Source organism: Lipophrys pholis (assembly GCF_963383615.2).
Source record: "Lipophrys pholis genome assembly, chromosome: 14".
Classification (NCBI taxonomy): Eukaryota; Metazoa; Chordata; class Actinopteri; order Blenniiformes; family Blenniidae; genus Lipophrys; species Lipophrys pholis.
Window position 1 is genome coordinate 5878400 of NC_137633.1, and position 17747 is coordinate 5896146.

The 17747-nt window shown below is 42.1% G+C and overlaps 1 protein-coding gene across 2 annotated transcripts in view; it reads right to left on the minus strand.

Moving 5' to 3' along the window:
- The window catches only part of babam2 (BRISC and BRCA1 A complex member 2), an 81692-nt gene that overhangs the window by 16026 nt on the left and 47919 nt on the right, over positions 1-17747 (minus strand). For both annotated transcript variants that reach the window (XM_080480071.1, XM_080480072.1), the window contains one exon: positions 8636-8745. In XM_080480071.1, coding sequence (XP_080336197.1) covers positions 8636-8745 — 110 coding nt within the window. The remainder of the gene's footprint in view (positions 1-8635; positions 8746-17747) is intronic.

Consider the following 17747-nt stretch of genomic DNA (forward strand, 5'->3'; position numbering starts at 1 on the left):
TTTCAACATATTTTTCTTCCCCTCTGCCGAGGAAAAACATTACAGTTGATGGCCTGTTTGAAGACAGGGAAAGACAAAGTAACGAAAAGAGCAAGAAAGACAGAGGAAGAGGGAATAGAAATAGAGGTATGGCGCTGTAGCTCAGGGGGGCTTACGAGTCTGCATTCGCCGCTCTTAGATCCGAGCCGCGGCTGAAGGAGGGTGAAAGTGAGATATCAAACAAACTCAGGAGTGATGGGAGAAAAGCGCGAAAGGAGAAAGAAAGACAAAATGAGAGGAAGAGAAAAAGAGAAGATCTCTCCTTTCCCCCTGTGTTGTGTGCATTTTTTTTTTTTCCAATCCTCTTCACCAAGTTTTTTTTTTTTTCTCCAGTCGAGCGAGGGACGACCTTGCTGGGTAGAGCGCGGCGCTTCTCTCTCTTTTAAGTCCCACTCACTCTCTCCGTTCCCTTTGAGGATCAGCCAGAGGGATCAGCGAGAGGAGAGAGAGAGTGATAGAAAAGCTGAGGGAAGAGAGACAAGCGGCAGACGTACTGGTTAAAAAAAAAAAAAAAAAACCCCAAAAAACTGGAGGGGTGAGTTGGATTGGGTTGCGGGGAGTTGATGTAGAGTCATGCAAGAGTTAAAAAAGGTGAGTTAAGACTGGACATTGACGGAGGAGACTGCACAAATGAAGCGTGACAACTGGAATCATCTCTGAAATACGGTGGTGCTAAAACTAAAACAGGTGGACTGTTGTATTCTACCATGACATTCAAGCCCCATATTTCCAACTCATCAAAATCTGCAAACTTGAACATTTTGAGAAATACATGCCGGCAACATGTGGCAAAAAAAAGAGTTAAGACGGAAGCAACGTAACTGAACAAGCTGTGCCTTTTGTGACTGCTTTTCATCAAATTTCACAAAGTGGGGTCAGTTTTGGTAGCAAGTAATGTAGTATTTGTAATGTGACTGTACACAAGTAGATTTTTCAGGTATCTACTGTACATGAGCATTTATGATGACTCACTATATTCTCCAAACTACATTTCAACCTCTACGAAAGATGATTCAGACTTACAGTGAAGGGATCAAAAGGGTAAAGGTCCCCAAAGTGCTTAAACTGTTAATGACATTTACCCATTTACACACGCAACAATGGTGATGACATCAACCAAACCAATGGGAGTATGTTGGGGTACAGTGTCTTGCACAAGGCCACTTTGATATTTGTCTGTAATTCTACTCAAATAAAAAAATAAATAATTGTTTTGCCAATTCTGCAGTGCAACAAACAACCACTGTGAGTAATTTGAAATAGCAAACTTCCATACCTGAGAACTTTCAAAGTAGAATAACTGACATTTTCAGCCACTATCCAACACTAGAAGATGTTTTCAACTTCTGAAATAGGCAAAACACACTTATCTCCTTGTTATGTTGGAAAAACGTTGGAAAAAAAACACAAAACAAAAAAGAAGAATAATGACACAGATTGTGCAGGTATTTATTTGTGATTAGAAAATGCGGATGAGGGAATAATAAACTCTTAAAATGGATTTCTTGAAAAATGTCTAGTGTCGGATGGCCGCGATCTTCAGACCCTTCAACAGCAGTGGATCAAAAACAGACACGATTGAGTCGTAGAAATCACTTGTAAGCAATGAGGAAAACTCATGAAAAGGTCTTTCTTTCAGTTTTAGTGCATCAAATCCCATTGTAACTGAACGGCGAGACTTACGGGAGCAGTTCTGGGTGCAGGTGCCAGATCTATACAATGGACTTAATCCTCAGTCCAGACAGGTGTGGCACCAAAGAAACAATACTCTCTATGCGTTACCATTACAGACGTTGTTCGGACTGGGCCTGTGAAATGTCATTTCAATCCGAGGGCAAGATACCACAGATTAGCAGAGAGAGACGAGCTCATGCTGTTGGGATGCTGGAATGTAATCCAGGCTCGTCCAGACACATCTAAACACGCACAACTGTATGGGGCCCCGAGGAAAGATGGCACAACACTTTATAAGAGCCAGTCATGCAGATTCTGACCCCAATTCTGAATATGCATCAGTCTTTCTCAGACTCAAATTTTCAATTCAATTGGTAAAATCTTTTTTCATGAAGAAGCTTTAAAACAACCACATGGAACATAATGCTGGAGAGAACATAAATATAACAATAAGATTCATAAAAACGACACGTTAATATCAGGATATTAAAAGCCAAGTAGAAGAGGATGCTTTTAATAGATGATCTGAAAAGGGGTAAAAAGGTGCTTGTCTAATGTGCAGTCTTCTGTGGACGAGGAGCTCGATATGAAAAAAAGCATAGTTCCCTCTGAGCTTAAGCCTGGTTTGGCTGACCTGGGGGAACAAGCAGGACTGGATATAACGCTTCAGATAGGTAGGATTCAGAAAGACCCCGGAAGGATGCAAAAGCCAATAAAAGACTCTTAAAACGGATCGTAAAATGAACAGACAGCCAGTGGCAGGAGGCTAAAATAGGTGAAATATGTTAATGCTCATGTTTTCCTGTTCAAAGACATGGAGCAGCGTTTTGAATGACCAGCTGAAGACAAGCGAGAGAGGTTCCACTAACCCCAACAAAAGGTCCATTGCAGGAATCCGGCCAAATGGTGACAGGGATTACTGTTTCAAATAGCTGCCTCCCAAGAACCGAATTTATTTGGGCCATTTTCTTTAAATGGGAAAAAAAAGAAGCTTGATTCAACCACTTCCTATATCTGACTGTCAAGGTCATTGTTCGTATCAACTTAGACACTTAGGATTTTAATGGTGGGCTTGATGTACTGAGCCACCATCTACACAGGGGGTCACGCAGATTCCACCAAAAACCAGTTTCATGTTACTCTGGTTTCAGTTTGTCGTTATAGTCGATGGCGAGTTTCTTTGTCCAGATCAGTTTCTTACAGTTGTGCCATTTTGTCCTCCGTGCTCCCTCCATGGCCTTGATTTTTTCCAGCTGTTCCTGGTGGTCTCCCCTCCCATAGTGTGTATGTGAGCCATTTAGTCCTCACTGGGAGTCCAAAGTCTTTAAAGATCTTTTTTTTTTTTTTTTTTGTTATAAAGATTGCTTTTATTTCTGACTCTTTGTCTGCAACTTGGGTCTTTTTTCCACTAACAACCTTCACTTCCACAACAATGGCCATGCATTAAATCACATGGCATTGCTAATCTGTGAAGGCTCCAATAACATTTCTCAAACACTTTCTGGAGAAGTCCTACTCATCTGATTCATTCTACCACACTCTCCAGGTATTCCAACAGTACAGTAAAAGAGTTCAGGTGCTAAACTTACAAGAATGAACAACCCCCCCCCCCCCCAAAAAAAAATAAACAAAAAAACAGCTGAGCTTCTCAGGTCCTTTTCTAGTCGCTATATTTTTGTCATATCGTCTTTGTAGTGTGTCTGGTTAAAGTTAAGGGGTGACGGCTTCACAGTGCGTTGCCTCACTGGGAATGTGAAGCTGACAGCGTGGGATATCTTCGTTACGACAACTTGACAATGACCGGGACAACATGACCTGCTAATGCCTATGACAACTGAACCAACCCTGAGCATGTTTGTGAGTTTCACGAGTGATTTCTGCTCACCCATCTCACCGTCAGCTGTGACACTTTTACATGTATACCAGGTGGTTTTGCTTGAGTTCATGTCAGGTCGTCACAACAAAGAACAAATAATAGCAGCCGTGCAAGTAAAGTAGCACAATCGTTCTAATGACACTTAATGACAACAGTCCCAAGCATGCATCGGGACTCTGTCGTGCTCATGGTGAGTGTCACGCCAATCCTATTCACAGGCCTTTCATTAAAGCTTACACTGTTGTTCATTTACACAGATGATTTTTTTCCCATACAAGATTTTTGATGACATAGTGATTTGAGACTGATTGAAAGAGGTAATTTGTTGACCACCTTGATGCTCTAACTGCATTGAAAATATATTTTCCCAGCCAGCCGTGAGCATCTGCTGTATAAGGCCGGTGGAATCTCTACAGGTTGCCAACCTCTGATAAGGCAGGGTTATATCATTGAACAAGTTAGTACCATGTTTTTCAGAAGGTGCCAGCTGTGCAATTTCCTTATAATTCTGGATTTGCCTCATAAAAATGCATGGTTGTAAGGGAAATTCAAATAATATGATTTGAGAGATAGTCTGATGTATTTAATGGTGAAGCTGTGAATTCAATGGAAGAAGGGGCATGGCCAACAACTAGAGAAATCTGTCGTACAGAGGATGAAGAGTGAAGGATAGAAGGATAAATATATGTGGACAAATGCAAAACGACACGAGCAGTGAGGAAAAGGAATGACGGGATGGTTAAAAGGCAGATTGACAGAAAGATTAGAGGTAATAAAAAGTCTGGAAACATTTTTGACACTGAATAGATGCAGCTGATATGACACCCTGTACCAACACGGAGATCCAGCAGTGTCAGAGTCAGCTGCCACACTCGCACTTTGATAAAACGAGGACTGATTTAAAAGATTTCCCAATTGGCTTTGATGCGAATTTTGTGTGAACGTTAACTGGCATGCGTCTGTTCTGAACCTCTCCACCCGATCGAGTGCTTTGCGAGAAAGAACGCAACGGAAATTGTGAGGGGGACGAACCAAAATGAGTTTTCCCCCTCGCTGGAGCCAGCGCAGACATAATGGGCAGCTAACAGGGGTCAGCGAGGACACGGGAGAACACTAACAGGGTAACAGATCTGCATAAACACGCATAGAAGCTAAAGGCTGCCTCATGCACACACATACACACACACACACACACACACACACAGACAAGGAACGCACACACATCTGCATGCTAAATTAAGTAGCATCCGCGGTGAATGCGGTACAAACTCGCACACACATGCAGTCGCTTGTCTTCAAACAACGGTGAGGGAGATATACATTTTCGCCCTGGGTCATGAATTAACACACTCCCACACAGCTGACAAAAAGGTGCACAAAACCACGGAGCCGAGCATATTCATGGCTGGCCTTGATATGCATATGTGCAAATATCTCAAGACAAAGAGGCAGCATTAAGTGGCAGAAGAAGGGTGGTAAATGAGCGCTTGGCTCGGCGTGGCGCAGCTAAGCCTCTGCCGATCTGCGACGTTTCTTAGAGGGTTTAAAACCAAAGAGGTTTGTTTCATAGCCTTTCCATTTTTATCTAAAGCCCCCCCCCCCCCCCCACACACCCCCGCCGCTACCACCGCCACTCCGAGGGGCATCTACAACTCTTTCTCCATCCTATGTAGGTACTCTGCTTTCCGCTCTCCTCACTCAGCCGCCGTTAGCCTCCTTCTGTCTGTTCTCCTCATGCAACTGGCTGAGGAGGAGAGCCTCTAATGCCTCTGTGATGGCCTCAGTCAGTGAGGTCTGTCTCGCAGCATACACTAATGCATGGCTCCGTAGGGAGAAAAAAAAAAAAAGAATTGGCTGGCGATCGCACACATGAACACCCTGTTCTGTAATTTCAACACCTCGACAGCGCTCGTGATGAAAGCCTCTTCAAACAAGTGGATTCTCTGTGCAGAAGGGTGTCAATCAAAAACACTGCTTTTGTTCAAACAAGACAAGAGGAAATATGGCCAACGCGAATAGCCTCAATCTCTATGTTCAATGCTTAATGTGGCTGTATCAAGAAAACGTGCTCCATCAAGGTACGGCATTGGATTGCGTTACAAATTTGTGGTAAAACAGGAGAGAGTCCGGTAGCTGATTCCTCATTCCAAGTTTAACCAAAATATGGTGAACAGAATTTAAATATTTATAGTAAAGCTAACATCTATTTAAAGCCACACTTAAGCACAAAGTCACCATGTCAACAGTAATTCAGAGAACAGTAATACAATCAAATGAAATTTTGAAAAATTGAAAACTCAAAAACGCAGCAAATGAAATAAAGACAAAATGTGAAGATTAAAAAACAGAATGTAGGAAGTAAAGACAGCGTTGATAATAGATACATGTTGAAAAATAAAGACAAAATGTTGAAATTCTTGACTAAATTTGAAAATTATAAACAAAATGCTAAGAATCGTGATGAAATGTAACAGAAAAAGAACAAAAATGTTTATATTAAAAACTAAATGCAGAGATTTAACAACAAAATGTTGCAAAAAAAGAAAAGATGTAAAATTGAGGGTGCTCTGAAATGCTGATAGCAAAGACCAAGATTGAGATTATGCACCAAAAATGACATTATTCGAGGTAAAATTCTAGGATCGCCATTCTGAATAAATATAAAAATGTTGAATCAGGTCAAACTAACCTTGAAAATGTAGCACATTCAATTCTGCACATGTTGACCTTATTCTTTAAATACCACATTCAAAACAAAGGCTCCACGTATTCATTCCACAACATACAATCACATGATGAAGGTCTCCCACTCTCTCCCATGCCTTTACTGATGCACTTGCACGTGCAAAGTGTGGAATTTATTAGCATTATGTAGGACAAGCAGAAGGTAGGTGACCTTTGTTCTGCGTGCTCTGTAATTAGAGTATTTGGTCACACTGCATGCGAGGATCAGGCCCGTCTGGATTGCACTGAAAAAGCCATGGAACCATGGGTGTGGGGTCTGAGTGAAAAAGAGAAGATGTGCATAACTGGCATGAAAAAAAGATAATAGCAAGATGAAACAGAGGAACCGCAGAGGAACGTGGAAGATCAGGATGAAGAAGGAATGTGTGCAGCGATCAGGATGAGAAAGAGAGAAAGAGAGGGAGGGAGAGAGGTGGAGGTGGTGGTGGTGGTGGTGGTGGGGAGGAGAGCAGTGGTCTCTTAACCTGGTGCGACGGGGCGTGTGCTTGTAAATAAACATCAGCCTGAGATTATTCCGAGCACGGAAGCCCAGACCGAGGGGCCCCGAGGTCAGAGTGGGCCCATACCTGGCTCTGTCTCTCACAGAAGCACGTGCACGGGCACATGCACGTGCGTGCGCGCGCACATGCACGTGCGTGCGCGCGCGCACACACACACACACACACACACACACACACACACACACACACACACACACACAGTTAAAAACGTGCACGCTAATCTACATCCACACCTACAAAGAGACTTTGAGAGTAAAGCCGGTCCAAAAACTGGTTGTAAGCAAACACACAAATAACGTTTGGGGGAAACTACATGGATTCATCTAAACACAAACACACACACAAATATAAACTGACAAATGCGCACGTGCACACACAGAGCAAAGGAAGAATAAAAAACAAAAATGGATTCACACAAAGAGAATGTGCACACTGCTGCAGTATTCACACAGTGCCCACAGACTTAGAAGACAACACACACGCACAAACACACACACACACACACACACACACACACACACACACACACACACACACACACACACACACACACACACACACTGGCAGAGAGTTAACACCCCAGATGTCTGCAGACATCCAGTCATCCATAGCTCAGACGCTGTGTGTCATCCATCTCATTTTTTTTTTTTGTTTTTTTTTGTTCTTCCCTTATTGTTTTTGGAGAAAGCGACTGATGAGTCCAGACGCTGGGATGCGGGATTATTCGCCGTGACATAATGTCGCACTCATGCTGTAATGCTGAAATCACATCTCGCATTCTCAACATGGGCAGAGCAGACCAGAGTGGGCTACGTTTGGCCGGGCCTCCTGTCTGATTTTCAAGGTGTCTTGACCTCGTAAGTCTACAACAAACTCAGATACTTTGTTTAAAAAGCCCTGGTCTACAGAGAAAAAAGGCCGGCAGCCAAATTCATGAGCAAATATACGTACGTCTGCTGCTAAGGAGCATTTTCAAGCGTCCGGCTCCATGCTTCTCAGTGAGGAAGATGAGTTTGTGGTCATGTGCAGGAATCTGTTTTGCTCTCATCAGGCTTCTTCCTGTTGACCATGACGTTTCCCAAACACTGACTTACCTTTAATGCCTTTTCAGCTTTCTTCAAAAGTGTATTTTTACTATGGCTTAGTCTGAAAGGGTTTGACTTTGTGGCAACAGATGTTCAACGCTTATGGACGACCCTTTTTAAGCGATACACTATGTGAAGATACAGAATGCTGTTTCCAGTGTCTCTGGAAAACAAATATCTTTAGTTGTGGTTGTCTACTGATTCAGGCTGCCCCCTTCATTTTGAAATGCTAATTATGCACCCTGAAATGTCTTCTGTACCGCTGACACTCAGCCCAACAGCATGATGCTACCACCACCATGCTTCGCGGAAAAGATGGGGTGTTTGCCGTAATGTGGACGGTTTGATATTGGCCAAGCATTGTGTTGAGGCAAAAGGTTCCACTCTCATTTTTCACTTCTAGTGCAAAGTGTAGTTTTCCAACTTATAGTGTGGATTTTGTTTTGTCAATGTCTGTCAAATAAAGTCCAACCATACTAACCATGCTTTCGTTTTTTTAGGGAACACATGCGGGATCCAGAAATGGTTCTCAGTGCACTGCACGTTAAACTCATTTCTAATTTTTTTCATCACCTATAATAATGTCACACGGTCATCTTGAACCAATGCATGATTAACCACCCGAAAATCCTTCATGATAACATTTTGGCCTGTGCCAAACAGCTCTGTTAATATCAACTTAATTGAGAAAATAATCAATGATATCAGACACTTACTGTTCGATGCCTGGGGATAAGTAGAGTTTGGGGGAGACTTGGGTAGCCTCAGCATCCTCAAAGCTCACCGAGAGAAGGGCCATATCCTCTCCTGGGTCCAGTGTTGTGTCCTTAGAAAGACAAAACAAATGATGATTATTCAGTGAACAGACTGTTGGCGACTGATGAATCATTTCCTAAGTATTTAAATGCTCAGATCAACTGCATCACTTTTCTGTGGCAAGTCGGATCTATTGATGTTTGTTCGGATATTGCAAAAACTGAGCAAAAATTTTCACTGGCACTTACAACACTTTGAGGGTGAATCTTGGTATCAGTGCCTGATCTGTTTAAATGTCTGAGCATTCGTGAGTTTATTGGTCTTTAAAGTGTAGTCCAGAAAACTGATATATTGATATTTACTGAGAGCATATGGAAAACAGTGGTGCTAAAAACAAACTATGTTTTCATTTAATCAAACAATGTTATTTTAAGGTAGCAAAATGTCATTGGATCATGCATACTGGTGGCTTACAGTGTGTTAACCTACTTATGTACACAAAGGCATTTATTGAAATGTTGTCAGGACCTGAAATTTCTTTTTCAGCTCATCGCTCTTTCAGCTCTTAATAGATCCCTGTCAAGGAAATCAATTCATTCCATTTAACTAACCTTATTCATAGTTGCTCTTAAATAGAGTTGTTTGTTACCTTTTTAGTACTAAATTTCCCAGAGTTAAATCTCAACTAATTTGCTGAAAGATTTAAAAAGGTGCCAGCATCCAGAGAACGCACAAAGTCCACACAGGGGAATCACACACTTTTAAGGGTGCACAACAAGTGAGTGAGCCACAAAATAGTGAAGCAGATAGAAAAGACAAAAAAAAAAAAAAAAAAAAAAGGGAAGACACCAGATGAAACATCTGTTTTGTTTCATGCCACATTAGCTTCAGCAGCTGCACTGTGAGGCTGAGCTGATGACTAGGAGCACCAATCAAATCATGTGTGAGACGTGTGCCGAGGCCACCCGGAGCTGCTTGCTATAAGAACCTCATCCGTCTCTCTGAGGTCCCAATTTCTCATTTTGTGATAGTTTTTTTTTTCTTTTTTTTCCCCCTAGAGCATGGCTATATACCCCGACACCGTCATTAGCACAATTCCACATCATACACCATTCCAGCCTCTGTCTCCTTATCTCTCTCCCGATGGAGGCTCAGCAGCGTTAATCAAATGTCTTACAGATGGTTTGAACTCATCCATTTGTTATAATCGTAGCCCGCCATGGTGAGAGGGAATCTAACCACCATACATGATGGACAGAGGCACTACACTACCAGTTTACAGCGAAAGCAGCCTCAGATGTGATTAGGCCGATTAACTAATTACACACGCTTTGGTGTGCTTGATAGCAAAACCAAAGCTGGCCATTGGCTTGAGAAAAATACATCCGAGTGGGTGGAAAAATGAATTCCTTCAGTGAGCATCTTCTCTCTATGTAGAGTGGAATTAATTTTTCTGCATGTAATCTAATGATTTTGACCATTGTGCTGAATTAAAGAAGGAACCCGTGAATAAATCAAGCGCAATAAAGTCAATGGTGATCGGTGGCAGCCTCAAGTGTACGACAACTGTCAAAGGCATAAGAAGTGTAGGAAGGGTCACTCAAAAGCGAGTCTTTGATCTGAGGCGGATTTATAATGTAACATATGCAGATATTAGTCACAACAATGGCTGACGCTCGGCTGACTGTCACGCAGTCTTGCCTTGTCGCTGTGGATTCATTAGGGGCTGAAGACAGAGGAAGTCTAAAGGAGGCAGAGAAAGACGACAGGGTATGTGGCATCCAAAAGTGTCGCCTGATGGAATCAGCTCACATCAATATAGTGTGCATCAGTAAACAAGGACCGCTCTCTTGTCTCACAGCGGCGCTCGCGGCCCCAGCCGCTGACGATACGGGACAGATAGGAACAGGCGTGGGGACGTGGGGGCCGGGGTTTGGGAAAAGATTGTTTTGCTCCAGTTTGTATCTGTCAAGTCTTGTTCCCATCTGGAAAGGTGATTTAATAGATGCTTCCTTCGGACTGGGAGAACGTAAACAGACTGATGAGAACCAACATAAAGGTGAGAGGGCCAAAATAAGAAGACACGGGCCGGCCGGCTCTGCACAGGGCTGCAGCGGACCATCCCTCAATTCGGTCAGACTGAGGGCGCTCCTGGAAGAAAGGGTCTTTTTTTTTGTGTGTGCAATGATTCAGACTCATCGAGTCCCAGAAGACAACAAAGAGCTGTCAGAAGTTATATTGCATCAGGGAAACAAATAAGCTAAAACTAAAGGCAGACCCTTTAACTTAGATTATGTCAGTCTAAATTAAAGTGCCGAGCTTGAAATCTAAACTCCATGGATTGTTAAAAAAGAAAAAGAAAAAAAAAAGAAACGTTGTTCCGTCTTATTCAGTTAAGCACAACCACATGTCAAACTTTCAGATCATGAATTTTCAAGTTTTCATAAAGCTGAACTGAAGCACAGGCTTTAACCAGCAATACCAGCATTATGTAAATGCTTGGAATCATATTTTATTACTCACAACAAGTTTGCCAGAAATACCAAGGTATCAGTTGATTTAGAAAAATTGTTTTAGACTGCAGGCACAATCACTACTATACTGACAGACTTTTTGTAAACAAAAGTCTGGAGCACAACCCTGCTGGCGAGAATAGATGTACAATTGCGTTATGAACAAAGAAGATACACAGATTCTCCTGCTATCAGGGTGTATTTGTATTGCTGCTTTGGACACTCGGCCATTAGTGTTTGATAGGATACCAGTAACTATTTCCACGAAAAGGCAAGATAATATATCAAAATCACCTTGAGTGACACGTTATCTGGCAAAACTCTTTTTTTTTGGTTCTTGATAGACTGATTATGAATAGTCACAAAGATGAATGCACGGTAACTGAAAGAAGACTGTTGAGCGACCTCTTGCTTTCAGCAGGTAAACTGTCTACTGCAGCTGAACTGGGTGATAAAACAAAACCCACAATGTTCTGCAGGTAAATCCCCATGGGGCTAACTGTGGTTAGTGGATTTTACTTTTACTGCACTTTTTCACTATTATAGCAGTCCCCAAAGCACTTCACATCGTTAATCACATTCACCCACTCAGACACACACTAATGGTGATGGTTGCCACGCAAAAGGCACTCAATCAATCCATTGGGAGTAATCTGAGGTTCTGTGTCTTGCTCAAGGACAGTTTGACATATGGGCATGGCTCGATGGGGGACTGAGCCTGCAACTTTTCGATTGAGAGACGACAAATTCCGCCAAATGAACCGCAGCCGCATGTTGTACAAGATCAGACCTTCTTCAGATCCCCACGGACATTAGAATAAAGAAAACAGATCAGTAAATATGCATATCAGGAGTTTCGTATGCACAAATCCAAGTTATGTGACAAAGACTCGGCTCTTGAAAGCAGAGGGCAAAACAAAGATGTTTGTCTTTGTAGCGCCGCTCAAATTTCATGATGCAATTTTGTGGGGTAAAAAGTTTCTTCTTAAGTGGGACATTTAAAGTAAATTAAAGTGTAGAGGGGAGCAATACAAATGATTTACTTGACAGCTGGTTTTGGTTATGGAATACACAGAGTAGCAGAAGGGATATTCCTGCAGTGTGCTGGCAATTTAGAAGAATTTGGGGTAAAAGAAAAATCCCTCTGATGCTTTTCTTCTCTCAGAAACTTAGCAAATCTCTCCAGGAAGCTTGTGAAAAGATATCCCAAAAGGAATAAAAAGTTGACCTTTTCACCAACTTGTCTTGAAAGCATTACTTAAAACTGTAACAGAATAGCATTTTACCCTCTGTAATAAAATAAAAGCCCTTCTAAATGTCCATTAATGTTTCTCCCTTTTAACCAAATACACTCTGGGGCAGCTGCTGCTTATGTAAAGAGCGTCAAGAAGGGATATTGAAAAAGCCATCGCTCCACAGGCCACAGGCAGCACCTTAATGAAGAGACTACTTCATTGGCAGATAATGAGCACTGAAATGGCCTCAGTGGAAGGACTGTAATGGGGGGAGGATGTCCGGCAGCAATGGTGGTTGGATATTTAGTATATGCCCCCAGAGAAAGTGACTCAAGAGCCGGAGGGCCGGTTTTAAGAAAGAGAGCAAAGAGCATGGACATGTACGGACATTAAGGTTAGCGGGTGCCTCCAAGTCAGAGCCTTCCACGTGGCCACAACCCCACGTCTTATGTCCTTTCTCTTGCAAACAGATAAACACATACACACTCACACAAATGTGCATCCCCTCGCTGTGTCCGTCCTTGTGTTTCCCATTGCCCCAGCCTCTGGCAACTCCTCTGTGTCGCATGTGACGGGCTGGAAATGTGACAGCTGTCCTTATGCCAGGCCAAGTCTGGCCAAAGTCACAACACACACAAACACACTCATTCGCGAAGCGCTTGTACGACAAGGGGCTCCACTGCGGGGCTCGTACGGAGGAGGTAAGGGCACTTTGTCCGCCTTCTTCGCCCAACTTTAAATGTCATGCTCAGCGTAATAAGGCGCCTTTGACTGACAGCAGGGCTGCTGTGTGAGGACGTGTCCGGCTTCTAGGCCAGTAGCGTTGAGTGGCCCTGTACATGTGCTGGACACGGCGCCTCACTCATGAGCAACCATGAAGCGATACTGAAAAACGAATACATCTGGGTGAGGTTGTTATCAAAGTTAAAGATTATGAAAAAGTCTAAGTGCTTTACACCGGCCAGTAAATTTTATTTTATATGATTGCAAAAATGGTGTTAAATCTTGCAATATGGAACGACTAGGTAATGTAAGTCGTTCTTAAAACAGTCGTTCTTAAAACTTCCAAAGGCGGGAAAGTATGCATCATGACTAGTAAATTTTTTAAAGATTTGGACTGAAATCACAAATATATTACAGAGCTAAAGTATCGTCAGGTTGAAAAAAACTTAAATGGCCGGATGGTTTGGATCGTCTCAAAGAAATTCGAATAATTTTTTTGTGTGTGGAAATTCATAAAAAAGTGTATGTTCAGAAAATAGAGTTTGTCATTGCTGGATTGAATGCTTTCCATTCGCAAAACTGCAACTTAAAGTCAGCAACTTAAAAATAATGGATCTTGGCAAAATTTCTCTGTTACTCTGCAAGGATGAGGACACACAGTGGCAGACCCCATTAAATATGTCCCATTATTCAATTGTTGAGCCGTGGGACAGGAAGCTTTATTTTCAGGGCTTTATTCCAACATGTGGCACGTATTAGAAATAAAAAGCTTGCAACAGCACTTAAGAATAAAAAATATAAATATGTCTGTGACCTGAAAGACAGGTAATGTCATGTATAATGTCACCCACTCTTAACATGATGGACTGGAAATAAAAGTGCATTTAAACCTGGATGAAAAAGGATAGAGTATGTAAAACATTTTAACTTATTACGTAGGGCTTTATTTTTCAGTTCTTAATGATACCAACAAGAATATTATAATTAGAGAAACAACAGTAAAATAATATTTTAGCGACATCAGTTTACACCATTGCCATCTGCAAGGACTCTTTTCTATTTTGTTTAGTATTTGTTGTGTGATCTATTCTTCACATTGTATATTTTAAGCTTGAAATTAGAGGGTTGGTCAAAGGTGTTTCAGAAATCAGCTTTTTTTTTTAATGTGTATGTTAAAGGCCAATACTGAAGAAATTAAAACAAATCCACACCACATTTGTATTGAAAAATGCTGTGAGGATCATTTGAGAGCACCTCACAAATTCACCGTCTACTTTGACAGTCGAGAGTTTTAAATGGAGCTGATTGGCAACTATGGAAAGTACACTTGTGGGACACATTAACTAATGCATGAAGAGTCCTTCAGCAAAATGCTTTGAGTGATTGTCAAACATTGTGCGTTATATGTTGGTGTCCGCTCTTTTAATTGTTTGACAGAAGCTGACGCAGTCCCGGCCCAAAGGGCAGACGGAGAGGGTCAAGGTGGTTGCTTCCAAAGTGTCTCATTGCGTGACAATAAATGTGATCGAGAGGGAAGTCCGGAGCAAACACCACCCGGGGACAGAGAAGGTCTTTCCAACTCAAAATGTATTGGAAGCTCCAACCTGAGATTTCTCAGAACTCTCCCCTTGGACAAGCTCTCGGCCCACGCAGCCATGTGGGCAGGTGGATTATTAACGAGAAGAAAACTGCGTCCCCACATAGTTGTACCCTGTCCCAGGGCTTTTCTTTGACAAGCGGACAATAGACGAGAGATTACAGCGCACACAAGCTCCACCTGGAACCATGAAGGTGGAGCAGCACCCAAACACACCAAAACACCGCCTTGTTGCCACGGGGTGTGTTTGCCAAGTGAAGAACATGAACATGTTTGTGTGTGTTCCTTATAGTGTAGTGTACACAGTTGCTTAGTATGATGGGTGTGCCCACAAACGATAATCTGCTTGTCAGAACGTTCTCAAGTTAATGAGTTTTGTTACAGCAGTAATGCTGAGAAGAAGAAGAGAAGTGCTTGGTCCTTCTGGGCCAACTGTACCACTCACCAAAAAGAAAAAGAAACGGAAAGGTAGATTGTTTAACATCTCAATAGAGGAGTTCATGGCCATATCAGCAGTATCCACTGTGTTCTTGGCTTCATGGCGGACTTCCTATAGAGTGAAGACTAACAAGCAAAGTGTTCACAAGCAAAAAAATGTATCCTGCAATCGTGAAGACTGGAATGTAACCATCGATGTGCTATCTCTGCTTTATTAAAGTATACCCTGCACAGGATGGAAGTCCATGTGAAAAACTGAAAAACTACTCTATTGTGATTCATTCTGAAATCATTGCCGTGTTCCTAGAACTTATTAATCCTCTAGATATATGGTACAAACTGAAAACATGTCAGAAAAACAATGCTGTCCTCATTGAAAAACAAAACAACAGCATTAAGTTTGGAAATATGATTGAAGGAGTCATATATAAGTGAGTCGTGGCCATACAACCAGGATAGACCGTATAAAATGAGAAAAATATCAGCAAATATCGGCTTGCAATACTATAAACTACCTTATTAGTTCAGGAAAAATTAAAAATAGAAAAATGAAAATGCTTACCCCCCCCCACCATGGACTCAGCCACCAGCCTAAATCTTTACTAGTTTTGGTGACAATAGCTGGCAGATGACCAACATGTGAGCCACCGAGACAAACTGGTGAAATATCACAGCAGCGCGAGTCATATGTTTGACCGTGGCCAAGTGTTACTGATACTGTGTCACTGATAACATGTCAGGGCAATGATCTGCCTGTACCGAGCGACTCTCCGGCGTGTGATGCTGGGGCTTCAAGCCACAAGGGGTGACTCAAGTATGTGAATAACCACATGCGTGTGTGTGTGTGTGTGTGTATGTGTGTATTTCAAGAAACACATGAATGCATGTAGTATGTTGGTACTGATGACACAATGCACTGTGACCTGTAAGTCAACTGCCGCCTGAGTTGATAGTGACAAGACTCTGTCCAGTGTCCTTACGTTTCTAATTTACAAGTGATTTGATTGCACTGCGAGCGCCGCAGAGACATTCTCGTGATCCCATGAGGTTTTCCGAGTCAACATAAGCTTGAAACGGGGCTTTCTTGGAGCAGAGGACTTAACACACTTGTTTGGTTATTGTGGCATTTTCTGGGGCTGATAATTCTAATTGCATTAGCATTGCTTCACCGACCAGTGTCGCGGGGTGTTTTTGTCCCGCTGAACTGTTAATGAGTCTATTCCGCTCGTTTGAACCAGACTAGCCTCTTATCCACATCTGGGACCGATGGGATAGTGGGCCTTAATGATCACAAAGTCCCAAGTCATCTGGCATGTGGCATTCTGAGAAGAATGGAAAACACTCAGCATGAAACAGGAACACGAACCGCACCTTTGTAAGGCTTTTGGAAATGCAGTACCTGTTGCATGGCTACTGTTTGAAAACTTTACACAAACACAATCTGTAGACTCGTCAGTCATAGATAAAATGAACCAATGACTTCATTGAACCAGTGAGAGGTTAGAGAAGCAGGCTTTGGCTTGAAGGTTAAAAGGTTTAAATCCTACTGCTTTCTTTCTTTACAGAAATACAGCGTTCTTGCTGGGTAACGGGCCCGGTTTTCAAATTTGGCTTTGGTAGTTATGTCTCTATAAGAGGTTTCAATATGAAAGGATTTGGATGAATTGATAAGAGTGATACAAATCCAATCCCGATGTAATGGTTTGCTGCCTATATCCACCAGTCTATGTATTAAATAGACTTAATGCAAAACAATGAATGTCCAATTGCTCTAAATGGCGAGCGGGCACGTCGCACGGCAGCAATTTATACCAGTGCGTCAATGGTTGAATGTGATGGTTCCCACTTACTATTAGCAGGGGAGCCCACTATTTCCACTTCATCTGACAATGATACATCAAAACTGTATTCATCTAAAATATAAAATTCTGTCTGCCATTACTGTTACATCTTGTATTGTTGTCATGAGCACTGGCTGCTATCAATGAGTAATAATAAGAGCTATTGTATGAGAGTTACATTCAACAAACTCCTCAGCTTATTTTTCAGCACTAATGTCTCTCATATTACTGAACCCCTTGCGCTCGGATCGCTCACATTACAACCTATTTTCGGTGGACTGCGTATGTAAAAATCTTTTCCAAAGCGGAAGCCAGTTAAACAAAAGGCAGCAACCACACCAATTTGTTATGGACTGCTGACAGACGCAGATTCCTTGTTATCTTTACTGCTTGTGTTAATACACAGCTGTAATCTATGATACCCCACGAGAGCTGTAAGAGACTAAAATATCCCACGTATTCTCTTTGTAGTTCCCCTTAGAAAGCTGATGTGTCTGATACAACTGATGCATGACATTAAAGAGCGCATTAGCAGCTTCGCCCACTAGCATGAAAAATATTAGTTGTTTGTTAATGTACAATTAATACGGGTGTTTAGTCTTTAGATTCTGATTCAGATTTAATGCTACAATACACTGCTTTGGATTGTGGGGGAAAAAAAGAGGAGAATTGTAAACCTTGGTAGAGATGGATTTCTATATTGTGCGGCTTTAACAACAGCAAAG